Below are 20,784 nucleotides of genomic sequence, written 5' to 3' on the forward strand. Positions count from 1 at the left end.
GGTTCATTTGTTTGTGCCGTATCATGCCGCTATTGGGTTTTTGTGTTGTTTCTCTAGATCCTCGGTTTGACATAGCTGCCAGAGATTGTAGTGGAGGAATTTTTGAACCGCCTTGTGATTGATGTGTGACTGGCCAAAGATTGAATGACGTAGCGCGTGAATGGGAGCGGAAACAAAAGGGAAATTGCGGGCTGACTAACCCCCCCACCCACGTCCCCACCACTTGACCGCAGAGACCACTGTCAAGTTGTTCCTCTCGGGAGAGAAGGGAGTCCGTCCGTGGGGGAAGCCGTTTGTTTCCCTTGGGCTTGCCTTTTCTCCCTCTCGTTGGGAAGGGTTAACTTTGATGTGGTTGGGTCTCTGGGAGGGAGGAAGCCCCCTTCCCGCCCACCTGCTTGGCCCTTGTGGCCGCGGGGTCGGGGGGGATTTCAAAAAGCCCGCCAGCCCCTTTCGTCGCCGCTAGGTGCGCATGCGCGTGCATGGGTGACGCGAGAGTCGCGCGTCACGGCTTGACTGGCGCCAAAAAGTGCGCCGGGCGGGTGTGAGAATGACGCATGCATTTCACCAGACGTGTTTGTCCATTTTGTCTTCCTTTTTTCTTGGCTTTCTTTTCTTTTCTCTATCTCAAGGCTATCTCTTATCTCAGCCCTCATTACATCCCGAATCACTTTCACGTTTTACTACGAACTTATTATTATTATTACAATCTATACTTATTACTCCCTCCTTTTCCCTCTAGATCTTGCCCATTCGCTAAGCGTCAAACCATTGTTTTTTTGTTTTCGCTGAACACGCTCAGCCAATGAGAGCAAGGCAATTGAGGTGATGCCTTTGATGCAGCCGACAAACTTGGGATTGCTGTCGTGTTGTATCGCGTCACCTCCAATTTTGAATCGTCAATTGTTTTAATTGAATCAAATAAGGGTTGGAGTATATTTTTCCTAGGTTGAATGAGGCTCTCATTTTCATTGTTGGTGATAAGTGCAATGTAATAGGGTTCTCAATGATGGCGTACGTCATGTACCTTAAGCATTGGCAAACCTTTTGGTCACTGTTTTCCAGCCAATGCATGGTTTACAGTGGTTATGTATTGAATGATCTCTAAGCAGTTCAAAAGGCAATTTTCTAACCCTTATTACTTTGATTTTGTTTCCTTAAAAGATATATAGAAGCATAAAATTTTTAATGCTTTATTTTTTGGCTAAAATATATTTCTTTTGCAAATTTACTGTTATGCATTTTTAAGTTTCAAATATAACTAGCTGCACGAAAAATATATTATTTATAGTGAAATGTTAACCGAAAAAAATTTCATGTATGGCATTAGTTACATGAAATTAAACTTTCGGGACCCATTGCAACCTCAAAAGTTTATGAAACTAGCGTAGAAGTACATACTTCTACTCTGACCATCTTCATTAAACTAAAATGCTACCATCATCGTCATAACAAATCGGACTTTAGCTTGGGCGTGCGACACTGACTAAATGCTGGCAATTTTGAATTACCATCGCACTCACCATAGACATTGCTGATCTAGATTGCAACATCTGCAAAAGGCCTTATTATCATTAGGCATATATATTATAATATTAATATATATATACATATACTTTGTAAACACCAAAAGTAAACAAAACAATACGTAAGCGTGTTAGAAACATATTAGTATTGCATGCAATCAAAGCATTTTCTCCTCCATAGCCCAGTTATGGTGGCGTCTTTTTTTTTTTTTTGTATGTTGGACTTTGGAACGCTGCAAGTTTTGGTAGCACGCCCAAACACTAAAGTTCCGTGGACAAACAAGTGTTGATTTGTTTATCATTCGCTCTAGATGTTATAGAGCACCATTTTTTTAGAAGAAATGGGAAAACAGGTAGACGCTTGCGAATGATATGATGATATTTTTACCAATTCCTTAAATACCCAATTATTTGTATAAAAAACTTTTACATACCTTACCCCTCCTGTTTTGTATACCAGAAAAAAATATACCACGCTTGTTTTTGCAACCTCTCCTTTCCGTGGACATGTTTTTAGCCACCATCTGACTTTTTTTTTAACCTTTCCAAATTTTTGTAACCATTATTCCTCTTTATCCTGACCGTAAATCATGACTCCAGGATGAATATTCTCGTCCTAGTATGTCCACGTACCCTTGTTTTGTTTATTTCGTTGACCGTCTTCATATCCTCCACCCATATCCCCTCAAATCCGTATTCTCTCTCTCTCTTTCTTAAATCCTCGACCCCCGTTACCCGCAACTTGCACGATGCTGCTTCTTCTTCTTTTTCCCGCCGACCCCCAACTCGCAGAAGATGCACGTGTACAAGAAGACGCTGCAAGCGCTCATTTACCCCATCTCGAGCACCACGCCGCACAACTTCGTGCTGTGGACGGCGACGTCGCCCACGTACTGCTACGAGTGCGAGGGACTGCTGTGGGGCATCGCGCGCCAAGGGGTTCGCTGCACAGAGTGCGGGGTCAAGTGTCACGAGAAGTGCAAGGACCTGCTCAACGCGGACTGCTTGCAGAGTGAGTCGGTCGGCCTGGGGGCGGGAACACGGCCGTGCCCCCACGTAAAACCTCCTCCTTCCCGTTCTCCGTTACGACGGACAACGTTTTTTACTGTGCCGCCCAGCGCTGTTCTGTAATCCGCTAAGAACCAACCGTAACCCCATCTGTGGCGAAAATCAGCGGCACGAGACTAATCTCTCTTACGCCATAATGTCACGTAATATGGCGAAAGGCAGGTTTTTACAGACGGCGTTAATGAAGTTTCAATTAGTAACTCGTTAAAGAAGATGGTGAAGACAAAAATATGGCTAGCGTATCTTACTGATTTATAGAATAGCGCTACAGATGGTATCAAAATAATTACACTGACGGATGGAATCGTAATGAAATATTACGAGGGAAAGAGTTGAGGGCAGACTATTTTTGCCTGTGTCCATATGTAACTGCCAATCAGATATAGGATGATATGGTGACGATTAATAACAGACGAAAACCACAGCGCGAACCGTTACGGTGGTGATGACAAGCGACTAAATCTCACAAATATGGAAGACGGTTACTTTCCGATTCTCGCTAAAGGCAGCTTGAAGCAGTAATTAAATTATTATTTTCTATTTTTTTAATTATTACTTAGGAAATGTGGGATATTTTATTTCAGTATCCATAAACGTTTGAGAATAATTACTGTATCCCTGGTGACTTATGGAACGTGGAGATTATATTTCAAATTGCACTTCATTAGACGTTTTGTTGACTCTTCTTGCATCCGTGCTTTTCCTGAAAAATTCAAAAGAAATTCATTTGAAGCGAATATGTTTATGCGAAAGGTACTGTGCGTAATGAGCAACGATGAAAAGAAGAAAGGGATGAGGGACCGAAAGTACGAGGGGGGATGATCCCATCCTGGGAGAGGGTGCACAGAAACACCAGGCACCCTCTCCTCTACGCAAACGCACTCGAAGCGAGGGTGCGGACAGGGAACGGAACTGAAATCGGATTTAATTTATGGCGCTTGCTATTTTATGATGAAAAGTATGCTACACATTGAAAGTTATACTTGACGTGCATTCAAATACTCAATATAAATATATATATATATATATATATATATATATATATATATATATATACACTTCCGTGTACGTATGCAGAATTGAAGAACAGCTAATTGTAGCGTGGAGTATCAGGTTTTGGCTTGATACACTAATCTAAGAAATTCACAGACGCTAAATCTCGTATGTCCCTCCAAAACCTACCTTAAACCTTGCATTATCAATTAATAATAATCTTCCATATTCAGTCATTCATTTACATATTCAGGGAATTTATAGGTGCACAGACTGAAGCTCTAGTAGATCACAGAGTACGGTAATCACTTAACACGACCCTAAAGCTGCTGATGAATAAGTAAATAATATAAGAGAAAATTATCGCGTCTACCTACTTTTAAGAAGTGCGATGGAGACGAAGATAAAATCAAAATTTTCCTGAAAAAATGCTGGAAAATGCCTATCATTGAGGTAAAAGAGTAGGAAATAGGATTATACAGAATCATTCTAAATCTGTTTAGGAACAACTTTTATGTATTCTTTTCATTTTCAACTCTTTGAATTGTAACTAGGCCGAATCATTGCATTGTTTCTTCCTTTGCTGAATTCCTTTGATATTTAGAGTATATTAATGAACACAAAGGAGAAACAAGGAACTCAGCTTGCACATCTCATCCCTAGGGGCTGCCGAAAAGAGTTCTAAGCATGGGGCAGAAGATAAAGCTAACAGCATCATCACAGCCATGAAAGAGAGAATGAAACAGCGGGAAAGGGAAAAGCCTGAGATATTCGAACTGATAAGGTGAGATGCACCATTTTGTTTTCATGATTTAATATTAATGAAGGATAAATCATCTGAGTGAATACTCATGCATTCGATAAGTACTTTAATAACCTCACCACTGTCATTGCTTGTCAAAATCTTATTGAAACAAACTTGATTCTTATCTAACATGCTGTTTTACAAGATTATATTTCATGAATTGTAAGGTCAAATTTGGCTTTCCTTTGGATGCTCCTCATTGCTAGAGCCATTGGTATTTTTAAAGATTGCAAATGCCTGGATTGAGGGAACTGATGAATTTAACAAAAAATATTCGGCGTAATGAGACTAAATTATCTTTTTCTTCACAAATCAATACTGTCTACAACTTCTTACGGTTGAAATGATTTTTCTGAGAATATAATTTTTCTATAATCTCACACGATTTCAACAACGAAGATCAACTTAATTTTTTTCAACACTTAACCCTTTTTAACATGCTTTTATCAGTATTCTATTTCAGGTTTTTTGGCAGGAAATGGCAAATTACTGCCTACATGCTGCTCAATAAAAATTTTATTTTAGGTCATTTTACATTTTTAGATAGATACTGGATAGGTAACTAATTGAACTACTGATTCATATACTATTAAAGTTCTTTTGTAAATACGTATTCACCCAATTTTTCATAATATTGCATTTTCATTCATCAAAATAAATGAAGTCATTAAATATTTTTCAAAAACCTGTTTGTTGATATTCTAATCAGATTAAATTCTAATTCTTAATAATTCAATTTCAGGATTATATTCTTTAACTATAAACCGCAGTTGCTGCTGCTTCCAGGTCTGATCTCTTTACCCATGAAACCCTACCCATGAAATTTCCAGTTTAATTAAAGCAATAAAAATGCATCGGTAATATGTAAAATGTATGAGGGTATTAACTCAATTATCTGTTTTTTTTATTTTCCTCCCTTGATTAATATATACGTAAAGTACCTTCTGATCGATCACTAAAAGTCCTCAAAAAAATAATACAAAAATCATTTCAAATAAAATTATTGCTAATTTCCCCGCCTTTATCACAAGATCACTAACTTCTTCACTACCTGAAATCATTCTCAGTAAAACAAAATCCTTTTCATTAAACTAATACTTCCTATGATTTCCATTACATCCTCAGTCCTTTTCTTTGCCATTTGAATACTGGCGTAATTTCTTAATTTTCGGTAACCTTCCCGACCTGCCCCATCCACGTCCAAATAAACGCCCACAACTAAAATGAAAACTCCTCATTTTATCTCCCTGGTTGATGCAGGGCCGTTTTTGGAGTGGAGGAAAAAAGTCACATTGGCCACATGAAAGCGGTGAAACAGTCCGTTTTAGATGGTACGAGCAAGTGGTCAGCCAAAATAGCCATCACAGGTTTGTCTGCCTTGACTCTCTATGTGAGTGTGCGGTGCATGGCCACGTCTGCCTCTGCCTCGCCCAATGGGATCGCCTCACTCCCCCTGAAGCAAGGGGGTCACGCAACCCCTGGGGTCTCAGGCCAAATTCCACGCCTCGGGGAGGGAAACCAGCGAGGGCTAGACCGAAGCACACGTGGCCTCGCACCAACATGTGCCTTCTGTCTCAATAGTTGAGAGTGCTGTCAGTCTCTATGTCCCACACGCTAAGGGGTCAAGGTCTTTCCCCATGCCCAAGTCTTTCGGTCATTTAAGTCTCTCAACTCCCTAAGACTCGGTCATCAAAATCTCCTGCAGTGTTTTGGAATCTGCATTGTTTGGCGGCGATTTTGATTCGATGTGGCATTGTTATCTTTCGTGGATGAAATCTCTAAACGTGGAGAATTCTGGGAGATGTAGAATACAAGTGGGATATCCCTGACCTCTCTGCGTAACGGTTCTGTGTCTCTAAAAGTACCGTTGACTCGTTCGTTCCTGTCATGGACCCCTGGATGCTGCTTTTTTCCTCTCTGTATTGATGTGGTGTGTTTTTGGTGTTTTATTTTCTCCGCAGAACCACCTTTTCAGTGGATCCTGACACTCACATTGACTCAATCGAACAAGCTGAGGATATGGTATTAGAAGGAACTTCCAAATGGTCATGCAAGATCGCAATAACAGGTACCCTATGGCCACCAAACAAAAACCAATGCGAAAATTGAGCTGATACCTGCACCGTGCTCTTTAGATAACTTCCCACTCTCCAATTTCCATTACTAATACTCATAAATAACAGTAAAATAATCTATATATATTTTATATATACTAACAGAGTGTTCATTAAGCCCTTGTCTTTTTGAGACAATTTTGAATGCACCTGCGATGGTAGAAATCTGCAAATGGAATGATTCCAGAAATGCACATCTTTTCTAATTTAACGTATTGACAACACTTCATTCCTAATGAAATTCATATTTTTGAGCATGTCCTATTTATGACACTTTCAGTAAAATATGAACACATAGCTCACGTGTCATAATATAGGCAAATTTATAACCCTGCGCACATTGAACTTTTGCTTATTTAACTAAAGACTGCCCGCATGAAAATCTAACTCACAATATCTACTTTAATGTAAAATTTTAATGATGAGTGCTTCTAAGAGGTAAGGTGAATGATTAAGCCAAAACAAAGACCATTTTTCTTGCTAATCGCTCATGCCCCTTGATATTTTTCAAGCTTCTTGTTGAAAGATGTTTAATATTCAATCATTTTACGTATGCCGTGTAGGAAGTACATTCTTTGCTCTTTGAAAATCATCAATAATGAGGTTTCCAAATATGAATAAACATTTTCAGGAAATCTGAAATTTTGTGTCACCTGATATTAAACATCTTTATTATAATATAAACTGCCTTTTGGCTTTAATTTACTTAATTAAAAAAACTTTAATGATAATCTATGTTTTTTGTTATTGTTTGCATAATGATAACAAAATATTTATTTATGAATTCATATTCCATTTACATCTATCTCCCGTCTTTTGTCAAAGTTTCAAAAGGCTGATGGGCTTGAAGTTCACCCTGTTTATAAACCTTCAGTCCTCTTACTTCCCCTTTTGTCTTTTTCCAACTCCAGTTTTTCCACACGTAGCTTGTCGACTGCCTGCATATGATATATATATAAATAGGAATACTATATCTCCTCCTCTTCCTCTTCACTTACTTTATTCAATTAGTATGTATTATAATTGGTTGGAGTCCACACACAGCGTGTACAGTCATAACACCATAGTTGCATTTTTACAACCTCTTCCAGAGTATCTAAGTACTTTATATTCCTTCTTCACTATGAACTGAAAGAAGTAGTGCGTTGCCCCAGACTGTAATGTTTCAGTTGAACATCTAGGCATGAATAATGTATTAGGATATAGATTGTGCTAATGATATCTATATATATATATATATTTATATATTCATGAAATAATCTCTCTCTCTCTCTTATCTATATAAGAAGTTAAATAGAAAAATAGATCCAATTAGCCTTGCTTATATCTTCTTTTTATCATTTATTACCTTTTGCTCCTCCTCTTTGCAGGAAGTAGTAGATACTTAGTAGCTTGGAGTTAAGATATTAGCAGTTAATATCAGTAAAATAAGTTATTCATAAACATTCATGCCAGTTTTAGAAATTTGAGTACTGAAAAGTACAATTAGAGGATTGAATGAATCACTATGTAATTTACTGAAATTACTTGCAAGACTTACTACAAGCAGGAAATTAGATCTACATTATTCCACACTGAATACAGATTTTTCTACTCTCTGTCTTCTTGCAGCTGTAATGTTGTTTCTTTTTACTGTTAGCTGCATGCGTTTCTTAAAATCATCTCTCCATCATCTCCAAATCGAACTGTTTTGAGAATGGTGGCATAGTTTTTTTTAATATGAACTTAAATCCTCTTGTTATAAAAAATAGTCACAGTTGGATCATTTCTGCTGGCTGTTTTCACTGCTGACAACTTATTTCATGGGACTTCGTAAAATCAGCACTCATTTGAGTAAGCTTCAAGAGTCATCTTCCCTCACAAGAGGTTTAAGTTGATGTTAATAATGAAAGAATTGCATGTATTGCTATAAGTGATGTATTATTGATATAAACTCTCTTTCTGGAGTGGTGAACTGTACTAATTAATTGTAACAATGGAACTTGTGATCAAGTACTCACGATAGTTGGCGTGCAATGCCTCTATCTTCTACACATTCACAAAATATATTTATGTAACTATTTTTTCACTGTACTATAAGGCTATTCACATTGAGCAACTAATTCCGTGCAATGACACCTTCACTGAGCAAGCACAATCACCAATATAAACAGTCACCTAAAAAACACAAAACTAATATCACTTCTCATTTATCACAGTTAAATTTTTAATGATTTTGCCGTAGCTACTCTTTCTTTGTTCCCGTTTTAATCATTTACTTTGTTTACTTTTGCTTGATGGAAAGTGAAGCCCCTCCATCATTTGCTTCACTATGCCTTTTTGCTCTCGTCCCCTTGAGTGAAGTGTCTTGCATTGACTTGATCTTTCTCTCTCCCATTCCCATCACGTTACCATAACAGTTATCTGCGCCCAGGGTTTGATTGCCAAGGATAAGAGTGGGACCTCGGATCCATACGTAACTGTGCAGGTGGGGAAAGTGAAGAAGAGGACGCGGACAATGCCTCAGGAGCTCAATCCAGTTTGGAATGAGAAGTTTTACTTGTAAGGATATTTCTCTCTCATTTTAAACTTTTTGAATTGAGTCTTTAAAAATATTTTCTCTGAATTAAGTCATTTAGTCCTTTGTATGCCCGTCTGCATACTAAACCCCTACGACTGTAATTTTTCTTACATTTCGTGTGGTCAGTCATGATTATAACCTCTGATATTATCTTAGATTCTGAATTAATGTTCGAACATCTCAAACATTCTTTGAAATTCCAGTTCTCACAGATTGCTCATTGGTCCCATAAAATAATTGTCAATTTCAGATTTGTTGAAGTGTTGAAATTTGAAAATATAATTTTATGGAATGTCACCAAAGATTTCCTTGACTTATTTTCACTTAAATTTTTACTTGTCAATTCAGTTTTGTCTTGTAATTTTTTGGATGTAGACAATAATTCAAAAGAAATGATATTCATAGACATGTTGATATAATAATGAGACAAAAGCAGTATGTGGTCCATAGCTATTCGTCATGCTATAATTCCCTGGTCATTTCCCATTTTACATTCATGAGTACCTTTTCTCTCAGGGATCCATTCACTACTTTCTGTGGCTTTCATGAATTCTTTAAAATAATTTTGTTCTCTTTCATGAATAATTTAGTAAATGGTAAAGCTGTGTGCAAGAATATGAAAAGAATGTTTTATTTGAATCACCAATACAGTTGTGTTTTCTTTCATAATTTTACATTCTTTTGACTACCATTTTATAGTTGGTCATGCATCAGGTATTTCCTTAAGTTGCTAAACTTTGAGCACAAATTATGATGTCCTAAAAATGAAAGACTTCCATTTGTAAATTTTGTTCCATTTTGATTCATTTTCAGTGAATGCCACAACTCCTCAGATAGAATAAAAGTTCGTGTGTGGGATGAAGACAATGACCTCAAGTCCAAACTGCGCCAGAAACTAACAAGAGAATCGGACGATTTCCTCGGTCAAACAATCATTGAGGTAATTCTTCTTAACACTAATTGAACTTTTCATCAGTTAAAGAGAGAACACAGGAATTGTTGAGATTTTGAATGTACTAGGAGGCTATTTATATATGCTCTAGAATGAAATATGCCTGGGCTATCTCAGAGGATATTACTGTCATTTTTTTAGAAATTGTTGAAAGTGAGCAAGTAAAAATAATTTACATCTCTAACATATGGTTTTTTTGCATTAATCTACTCACTTGCATGCATGGAAGATGTCTAATTCTAAGATCGTTATTTGAATCCATCACATGTAATGAGAGACTGAGAGCAATAGTGAAGAACACAAAGACAAAGAAAGGGGTGCTGACCATGCATTTAACTAATATTTACCAGTCTCAAAAGTAGAAAGTTCGAATCAACAAGGATTAAAGACCAAAAGCAATGGGGGGGAGGAATGAGTCTTAAATCTGTGAGGAAAAAATATAAGCAGGAAGGATGAATGATGCCTGCTTTAGGATAAGCTGGACTTACATCAAGTGGATGATTAAATTATACAGAAAGGAAAGTGTGAGTGATGCTTTTGACAGTCTGAAAGAAATGATTGTAGGATACTTCAAAAATGCAAATGGTATGAGGATTTGTTGGTAGAATATGGAAGGTGATGCCAGGTGGAATGAATGAAAGATTCTGTAAGGGCCAAAGAAAGAGCACAGTAAAGGATTATGGCATCTAAAGGCAAGAAAGTTAAACAGATAGCATATTATGTACACCAAGAGAAAAAAGCTGAATTCAATTTTGTAAAGCATGTAAAAAAACAATATTAATATTAGAGACACAAAGATGTAGAGTGATTTTAAAAGAAATGAGAAGTTTCTCAGGGAATACACTTTGAGAGAAAAACTAGGTTAAGATAAGTAAGGGTTAGAAGCAATTAATAATAAAATTTGTGGTGTTTTCTCAGAAGAATGGAAAGTTAAAGATTGATGTGGGGAGTATTTTGAGGATTTATATGAGAGAGTAATGGATTATGAAAGTGAATTGTGTTGTATGCAGTAGATAGATGGTGCAAATCATTGCAGGGAAATTGATGTGAATATATGAGATTTTAACAGCTGTAGTAATCATGAAAAAAAGAAAGGCCAAGGATATCAATGATATACTAAATGAAATGTTGAAATGTGGGTACTAATTACTGATGCGTCTTTTTTTCAAATTGATTTCAGTTATGATTAAAAATAATCGGAAGAATGCAGTGCAGGGAAAGTAAGGGAAAGGAAATAAGGTCGTAGAATTTCCCCATAGTAGTATTATGCACTTATGAATGTGTGAGAGGTGAATGTGTGGAAGAATACATTTATTTTTAGAGCTATGAAAGTTTATAATTAAAAATTGATAAATGTTTATGAATCATGGACATATGTACATGCTTATTTATTCTTAAACATGAATCTATTGTAACAAAAATTCATCAGATGAAGAAAAATATGGAGAAAAAGAACTCAAGCAAAAATAGAAAAGCAATCTTATCGCCAATGGGGAGTATAGCAGGCATTGGGAATGTCATATTGTGGCAGTGGTAATCAAACATCAAGCTTCTCAGCAAGGACTGGCTTTGATAAATGAGGCGAGGTGTATTGATCATGCAGAATTTTTCTATTTGTTGTGCTTATATAATTTTGTGTAATACACAAATCGTGTTTGGAAGTAACTTGGATTTTACATTTGTTTATCCATTTTTTGGAATGCAAAATAAATGTTGCTGATTTTGTGAGAAATTATCTAATGGCGTTTAAAGAAATAATATCTCTCTCACCTGAGTGCCAATGTATTCATTACAGGTGCGCACTTTGTCTGGAGAAATGGATGTCTGGTATAACTTGGAAAAGAGAACAGATAAGTCTGCTGTTTCTGGTGCCATCCGTCTTCACATCAGTGTAGAAATTAAGGGAGAAGAAAAGGTAAGCCTAAACTAAGTGCAAATTCTAATTTTCCATGTAACGCATTGAAATGGACCAAAGAATAACAATTTTCCTTTTTTTGCAGTAGACTCAAATATTAGATCACTAGAATATATCTTGCACATTTTCTCATCTCAATTCCGTTTGTAACCACTGAAACTGCTATCATTTGACTTGTCAATAAATGGCTTTCCTAAACTGTCACTGACTCCATTAGCTAGACACAAAGGTCTTCAGGAGAAATAATAATTAATCTGCCATTGAAGCACATCATTTTCTTTGTGAAGAATCCTTAAATTTCAATGCATTGAAACCAAGAAACTAAAATGCTGAGGAACCCTTTATCATTAGCAAGCCAAACATTACTGAGCAGAAACCTCTTCAGGCCCATGTTGTGTGTTTAGCACATCTCACTTTCATCAATGTGAAATGAAAATGCAAGCAACAATCAATGAATTTTCAATTAAGAAAATTTTAATATGAAGTTTTCAAATTAACTTTTCATTGTGTTTTTACAATTGTTCATTTTAGATTGATAGATTTATTCACCATAGAGCAATACATAATTGAATGGACTTTTTAAAGATTCAATCAAATTTACAGGTGCATTAGATTTGCATATATACTAATTCATCCACGTATGGATGGATTTGAATTACATAATAACGGGTATTAACGATAAAAAAAACAAATTTCCCTGCATTGGCTCTTTCTATATTCTTGGACACTATAAAAAACATTATTTATAAAGAAGTTTTATAACATTTTTTTGAATTTATTTTCTTGTATAAGTATTTACTGTAGCTCTTCAGGAAGTTGATTAAAGAGCAGTCTTCGTGAAACTCCTTGGGTTTTTTGTACTACTGTTACTTGATTATGGTCATTATAAAGACTATCCTTACCCCTAGCATCATACTTGTGAACATCCCTATTTCTGACCAGAGAAGGGGTTTTGGTGCAGGCAAACAGAATCACATTATGCATATATATAGGAGAGGGAATAGTTCTGATTTAGTGACATTTGAAATACTCCCTGCAGGATTTTCTTGGATTTAGTTTAAATATAACCTTTAATGCACGTTTTTGAAGGGTGAGTATTCTATTGATGTTTCCATGAGCTGAACACTCCCAGCAGATGATGCCACATTGAGCTATGGACTCAAATATACCATGGTATACTGGAATTAGTACTTCTGCATTACAATAGTCAGCAATATTTTTTAAAAGGAATAGTTTAAATGAGCACAGCATATATTGTAGATAATGTAAACATTTCATTTGAAATGCAAATGCCACATCATATTGTGCTACTTTGAAAGGAGTCAATATTAATGGTTGGAATGTAACATGATGTCAATGAGCTCCTGAAGAAGTAACGTAAAGGATGGATTGCTGAAAGGCTTTTTATTTATTCAGGTGTCATCAGATAGGCTCAATCTCTGATGACATAAGTTAACCATTGTCTTACAATCACTTGGTAGATAGTTTTGAGTCAGTGACAACCATGAAAGCAATAAGTTGCATTCAAACATTTGGCAATGTTGATATAGGAGGTCATATAACAAATGAAAATTGCCAACTATATGCTACTGAGGACAATTTTAAAACTACAAGCAAATGCTAAAATCTGTTTTTAGAGCAATTTTTTCTTAGAGCAATTTTGTTCCTTTGCCTTACATAACAAGAGCTTTACCATTATGGACTGAGTTTTTTATTCATAATTTGAAAATAAACAGCTATTCTTCTTGGAAAATGATGATTTAAGATTAATCTAATAATGGCTTATATTTGTGGGTAGCACATTTGTTCATACAAAATGCTTTGACCAAAAGCAAACTTTAACCTGAATTTTATTTTTTTTAAATACCTCTTTATCATGTAATTCAGAGAGTAGAGAAAATGTCTACTTTTTGGGACAACAGACTTTTTCATCTATATTATGTATTTCTCTCTCCGCTTGTAACATAACTTTGATGCAGCACCCTGGGTTGTCTTTGTGGGGATAATGATGATTGCTCCTGTGGCTATTGATATGTTTCCAATCATTTCTCGTGAAGAATGTTATGCATTTGAAAACAGTAATTACAAAATTTAACACAAGAGCTCAAATAACATACTTATGTGCTCTTGCCATCCGATGACAGAAATATTATAAGAGAAATAACCTAAACAATACAATTTACAGGTGGCCCCATACCATGTACAGTATACCTGCCTGCATGAAAATCTTTTCCACTATCTTTGTGAAGAAAATGGTGGTGTAGTAAGCCTTCCAGCTGCCAAAGGAGATGATGCGTGGAAAGTTTACTTCGATGAAGCAGCGGAAGAGATAGTTGATGAATTTGCGATGCGTTATGGAATAGAGTCAATTTATCAAGCAATGACGTAAGTATATCTCCTTGATTCCCATCAATATAAGGTGCCTGTTTAAATTTACAATTGGCTTCATCAAGCCACTGTCTTTTAACCGCTATTGTGATTTTTTTAATTTGTAAAGGTATTCCATGTAACTTGTATCTAATAGCATAGCAAGCTTGAAATCTTAATTTTAAATGTACTTTCTGTGTATGATATGATTAAAAACTATTTTTAATGTTGACATAAGGTAAGAAATTGAACAAAACTTAGTGTTAAATATAATATTTAAGTTTATTAGGAAATATGAGTGATAATATATGCAAATATTTTTAAATGAATTAGCAGGAGTCATTTATTGTTATAAAAATAACTAAATTCAGTCCCCATGCATAAACTTGCCTTCTGTGCCTAGAGAGTTTTAACGTGATTATTGTCTTTTCTAGGCATTTTCATTGTTTATCTACAAAGTACCTGTGCCCAGGTGTTCCAGCTGTGATGAGCACATTGCTTGCCAATATTAATGCTTATTACGCACATACAACAGCTTCATCGGCAGTTTCTGCTAGTGATCGTTTTGCTGCTTCAAATTTTGGAGTGAGTTGCTCAGGATTTTCTTATTCATGTTGGAGAAATTGTTCCTTGATTATTATTGTATTACATCAACAGGACTTAAAGTTACTAGGGAATAATGCAGTAAATATCTCAGTGAATTAGGCTCAACTTATAACATTTTTTCTGGGTTAGGTTTGAAATGGAACCTTTAAATTGAAACTTTTTTCAGAAAACTGTTATAGTTTTTTTTTTAATATTCATACACCAGGATCAGATTAAAGTGTTAATTTGTTATTTTCTCAATCTTCTAGGTTTTAATCAAACTTAAATATCACTTATTCTTGATCCTCTCATTATTTTCAATCGTAATTTTACTAAGGTCATCTGTATGTTTACTTGATATCTGAATCAATAGTTTGGAAACAACTTCACTATATGTAAATTATGTAAAATCATTTCATAATGCCGAACAAAAATATTGATGAAACATATTGTTTAGTTGATTATTTAGAAAAGTTTCCTGTTCTTAAATGTGTTTTTTGCTTTGCTAAAAGTTTTCTTATTTTCATTGCAGAAAGAGAAGTTTGTGAAGTTGTTGGACCAATTGCACAATTCCTTAAGGATAGACCTATCTATGTATCGCAACAACTTCCCTGCATCAAGTAATGAGAAGCTTATGGACCTCAAATCAACAGTTGATTTACTCACTAGTATAACCTTTTTTAGAATGAAGGTGAGTTGCTCTTTGATGGGTAATTTATTACCAGATGGGACAGAAGGCTCCTAATGGGGATTGTGGCAACCATTTGTTCATTCTTGGCCTGGCTTAGCAATATGTATGCATAAAAACTGTATTAGCTACAGGGTCGGTCGGCCATTCCAAATGGCCGACCCTTTTCAGTTGATTTCAATCAATAGTTTGCACTTAAGGAGTTAGTGAGATTAATGCAATTACACTGATGCGCTTATCTAAAATACCAGCATCAGTAGATTTGTTAGAAACACCCAGTTGTTTCAAGTTTGACAAGAAAATTTGTCGTGGAAAGAGAAGAAGTCAATTTCAATTTGAAATGGTTAGAAAAATAGAAATAATGTATGAACATTTTATCTCTCAATAAAATTGTTTGGCTTTATATTATGACGGTTGGATACATAAGAAACAATAGATAATTTACAATTATGAGGGGAAATAAAATGTGCTGATGAATTTTTTTATACCATTCATCCCATTCCTGTAAATTCTCTCAAGAATTGACTAGTGTAAGCTTGAGAGAGACAAGGTAATGATTACCTAGACTGACTGCTTTAGGTGAATTTCAGCTGGGAAATTCATATTGAACATGCAGTTATTTCAGGACATGCACATCTGACTTGGAGGAAGATTATGTCTTACACACATACAGCAGAACATATGTAAATTATTTCCTCTGAATGTAAAACATGAACAAGATGCGGAGAGGGGTGGGGGTATTCATATTCAAAGTTGTTTCTTTACTCAGACAAATACAGAGTAGGTATGCACTTAATATTTTCTCTCATGTTGACGTTTTTAGGTTGGTTTAAAATGCAATTGTATGTTAATAATAAATTAAAATAGTAAAAAAGTGCTGCTTTACAATTTACGGAGCCCTGCAAAATTGTTTGACCCTCAATCATTGACCATCAGTTTTGTGTCAGAATGGATGGTGAAATTTTCTTAATTTTTTATTTAAGTATTCATTTGTTACTTCATCTTGTTATTTTCCAATGGTAAATATAAGATATATCATATAAAAAATAAAAAAATTACACATACAAGGTTATTATAAAAAATGCATGTTACAGCTAATACTGTTCACTGTAAGCTACATAACTGAACATGCATAATGTTGTATTTCACTTCATTAAAAATTCCTGTTTAATAGGCCTTTAATATAAATGAGTCATTGTTAAATTGTTCGACAGTAAATGTGAATTTCTAGCTATCAACGGTTTTGTGTTGGTTTGTTGTAAATATTGGTTCAGTGTTTTTTCATGCTCTTAATTCCAAATATGTCAAGACATCTTCATAATATCATTATTAATTTTATAAATCATAGAAATTTGATACCATTTAATTGGATCTAAAGTGATTTTACTATAATCATTTCATTAAATAGTGATCTAAATGTAATTTGAGAGCTGAAATGGAATGTGGTGGCCAGTTGATGTGAATTATTTCTTTGGATATCTCTTCAGCTAATTCCACTCCTTTCTTTTCCAGGTTCAAGAGCTTTCCAGTCCCCCTCGTGCTAGCACAGTTGTGAAAGACTGCGTAAAGGCCTGCCTCCGGTCCACATATCAGTTCCTATTTGAAAACTGTTATGAGCTCTTTAACCGAGAGTTTCAGGTAATGTATCAGTATTTATAAGCCATAAAGTTTTCAAAGCACCTACCAAATGACTTACTCACTCTACTAAATCAAACTTTAACATAATTCATCAGTCAAGGCCAGAAAACCTCTGCATCAATAAGGACTCAAATTCTGTTTCCCTTTAATATTTGTCATCAAGTGAATTGTATCCTTTACAGCTAGCTGCAGTAGACTAATCCTGACAATCAATGAACATAATTAAATAAAACATTCCATACATTTATTGCATATGTTTCCTACTAGATGAATGTACCGCAAATTCTTAAAATGATAGTTTTATTTATAAAATTTCTTTTGTCCAGAAGAAGGGTTTATTGTAGCATGGGGTCAGGTTGTCATTTTGGTGAGACTAAGAAATGTAGACATGATAGGTTTGTATCCATTAAAACCCACCTTAAACAGTAGGCTACCAAATAAGAAACTCTTCCTTTTGTGTACTATTCACTCCTTTATACTAATAAAATTAATAAAAGTGTGAATAATACTATTCTCCATTCATTGAGTCTTACAATCAGATTTTGTGTTTCAATACTAGACTTGTTCGGATGCATAAATGGACATTTGTAGTGACCGTAAAAGTAAAAATATAGGTAGTACTATCTGTATTTTCACTAATTTTAAACTGCGGTGATTTACTACATCACCTTACAACGCTGATTTCATTTAATGTATGGAAACAAACATTACAAGGGTGCTTTTATTTTGGTTAATCTCTTACTAACCCTTTGAAATAGAATATATGTTTATGTGCCTTAAAATTCGAATAATTTCTTATTTTGTTTGTAGTTTATTCATATGCATCGCCATGCAGATAATACTGGAATAATAGCATAACTATGCATGTATACATTTAATTCTAAGACAAAACTTGACAAACCTCAAATAACACCATCTTTAGAAGTAAGAAGACATACAGTATCTGAATTAGCATACTTAGTGGTGGCTGATAGATAAACACTGAATAAAACCTTGAAATGTTGAGAGAAGAGACTGATGTAAAAATATTTATTTATTATTGAAAAGTATTTTGCTATTACAAATTTCAATGTAAGGTATTTATAATGATAAGTAATATAAGGAATAATAAGTAATAAAGCATCATACTAAATGGGATCAATTAAATGAATCATGGCCAATTGTATTCCCAAACATCAAAATTGAGGATGAAAAAATATAATTTTGGGATGATCTGTTATACTCTCTCATGATTTTAAGTAAGGGCCTATAAAAATTAAAATTTCTGGACAAACAAGGGATGTTAAAAGTTAGCAAAGGGCAGTAAATGTGGTCATGTAGCAAATGAAATTTAAAAAATATGGCCAACGACTTTCCTTCGGGTAACTGGTGGGAGTAAATCAAGTTGAATTCTGATAATATATCATGAATATCTCCTTTGAATCTACAGGCGGACCCGAATGAGGCAAAGAAAGAACAAGAGGACCATGGTCCAAGGCTAGACAGCCTGGACTTCTGGCATAAGCTGATAGCGCTCATAGTTTCCGTGATAGAAGAAGATCGCAACAGTTACGCTCCCGTGCTCAATCAGTTCCCACAGGAACTGAACATAGGGCAGGTAAGGATATCCAGGAGACGGATAGTAGGGAACCTGAGTCGGGAAGAAGGAACTGGTTCAAAGTTTAAACTGAACAAATTATTTTAGTAAAAAAAGCTGAAAAAAATGCACTCAATAAGTTCTTCAATCAGGACTTTATTCACTCTATAAGTTCATTAGAACTTATAGAGTGAATGTTCATTAGAACTTATAGAGTAAGTTCTAATGAACTTATAGAGTGAATTATATAACTGAATGGTATTCCTGCTGGCATTTTCACCATTTTGAAGAGACCCAATGAGCAGATTATAATTTTGTTGATTGTACATTAATACTTACAATTTCATTCCTCCATTAACAATGAGAGACAGTAATACAAACCATCTTTTGTAATGTAAGTCAACAAAGTAAGAAAGAGAAACTAAAGAAAGATCACTACTGAAAAGTGGAAGGGATCAATTCTGCCTTAATTTACATGCAGATTACTAAAGTAATAGTAAATTTAGCCATGTCTTCCATATCATGTGCACCATGGAACGTAATCTTATTTCCCATATATCTAGTTGTTTGCAAATTGTAAGACTTTTTCATCCACAGGGTTTTTCAGAAACATGACTCCAATGGTTGATGAGGGGTAACTGTAGTTACAAAAATATTTCTTAGTATAAGATTAGAGATAAAATCTTGGAACTTGTTTGGAATGATGCAATGCCTGAATTTTTCAGCTCTCTGCGGCGACCATGTGGGGGTTATTTGCAGTCGACATGAAGTATGCTTTAGAAGAACACGAACAGCATCGCCTTTGCAAATCATCTGCCTACATGAACCTTCATTTCAAAGTAAAATGGTTGCACACAAACTATGTGAAGGATGTTCCACCAAAAGGTTCTGTGCCAGAATATCCAGCGTGAGTAAACCTACCTCCATGGAGATGGCTTCATTGATTAATTTCTCTTTTCCATCGAGGGGGCAATCAAATCTTTGAAAGGCTACATGCATCCCTGGCTTTTCTTAGTCTCACTTATGCATGACGAAATAAAATACCATTGGTCTATCATTACATTGCCTCAACCTGGTGATTAAAATAAGTGAAAGATAGGGAAAAATAATAACGCAATAAATAGTGGTGCCAATCATATTCATGATGACTGAATAATAATACTGACAGTCATTATAAATGGAATTTCACAAAGTCTCAGCCTCAAATATTTCCCAATTATATTTAAGCAGGATTTTGAACTTTTGCCAAATGACCTGAGGGGAAATTCAACCCATAACAGAGGTCAATTCCACTTCAGTGAAGGATAACACACACGCTAGCACACTAAATATTTAAATGCCCTGCGGTTGTTTGCTGTAAAATTAATTTCCCACCAGGGTCAACCACATACAACCCATTTGTGAATCTCTGCCAAGGAGTTGAACTACTCAGCAGGAGAATGGCACAATCAGGTAGCAATCAAATATGTGGTTTAGACAGAAATTCACTTAACTCAAGAACCCAACTTGCCGGAGTCCCATTGACTTACGCAATATGTTCCTTGAAGTTGCTTTTCCAGACGTTAGATCAGCTTCAGAAATTGAACACTCATACAAAAATCATGTACACAGGGCCACTTTCACTGTTTAATGCGCATGATATGAAATAAAAGGGCCAAGGGTGAAAACACAAGGGACTAGGGCATACTACAGGTAAATAGGAATATTCATATTTCATTCACCATGGCCCTCTTCAATTTATTTAAGGGTTATCATCAGTACAATAAAAGGTTAGAGTGAATCCAACTAGAGGCATCCAAAGTTTATGCAGGAGCTTAAGTGCAGGAGGGAAGTGAAAGTCATGGATGAAGGAGATCATAAGAAAAAGGAAGCTAGGGGGTTAAGATGTAAAGATGAGTTGTCAGATAACCCTCTATCCCTTCTTACAAATGGATAAAAGGTTAAGGGGAGAGGGAAGATGAAGATTTTTTTTCAAAACAAATTACTCCCATTATGTGTGC

General features: G+C 35.3%; 1 protein-coding gene across 1 annotated transcript in view; it reads left to right on the forward strand.

The window, feature by feature from the left end:
* Positions 1-20,784, forward strand: part of unc-13 — a 114,405-nt gene that overhangs the window by 61,222 nt on the left and 32,399 nt on the right. Inside the window, exons 7-18 of the mRNA XM_071594263.1 lie at positions 2,316-2,535; positions 4,248-4,368; positions 5,650-5,756; positions 8,903-9,044; positions 9,877-10,003; positions 11,811-11,930; positions 14,116-14,315; positions 14,732-14,882; positions 15,415-15,573; positions 17,083-17,208; positions 18,638-18,805; positions 19,510-19,691. Of these exons, the coding sequence (XP_071450364.1) occupies positions 2,316-2,535; positions 4,248-4,368; positions 5,650-5,756; positions 8,903-9,044; positions 9,877-10,003; positions 11,811-11,930; positions 14,116-14,315; positions 14,732-14,882; positions 15,415-15,573; positions 17,083-17,208; positions 18,638-18,805; positions 19,510-19,691 (1,823 nt within the window). The remainder of the gene's footprint in view (positions 1-2,315; positions 2,536-4,247; positions 4,369-5,649; positions 5,757-8,902; positions 9,045-9,876; positions 10,004-11,810; positions 11,931-14,115; positions 14,316-14,731; positions 14,883-15,414; positions 15,574-17,082; positions 17,209-18,637; positions 18,806-19,509; positions 19,692-20,784) is intronic.

This window comes from Hetaerina americana, unplaced genomic scaffold (assembly GCF_022747635.1).
Source record: "Hetaerina americana unplaced genomic scaffold, ioHetAmer1.1.p SCAF_6, whole genome shotgun sequence".
Classification (NCBI taxonomy): Eukaryota; Metazoa; Arthropoda; class Insecta; order Odonata; family Calopterygidae; genus Hetaerina; species Hetaerina americana.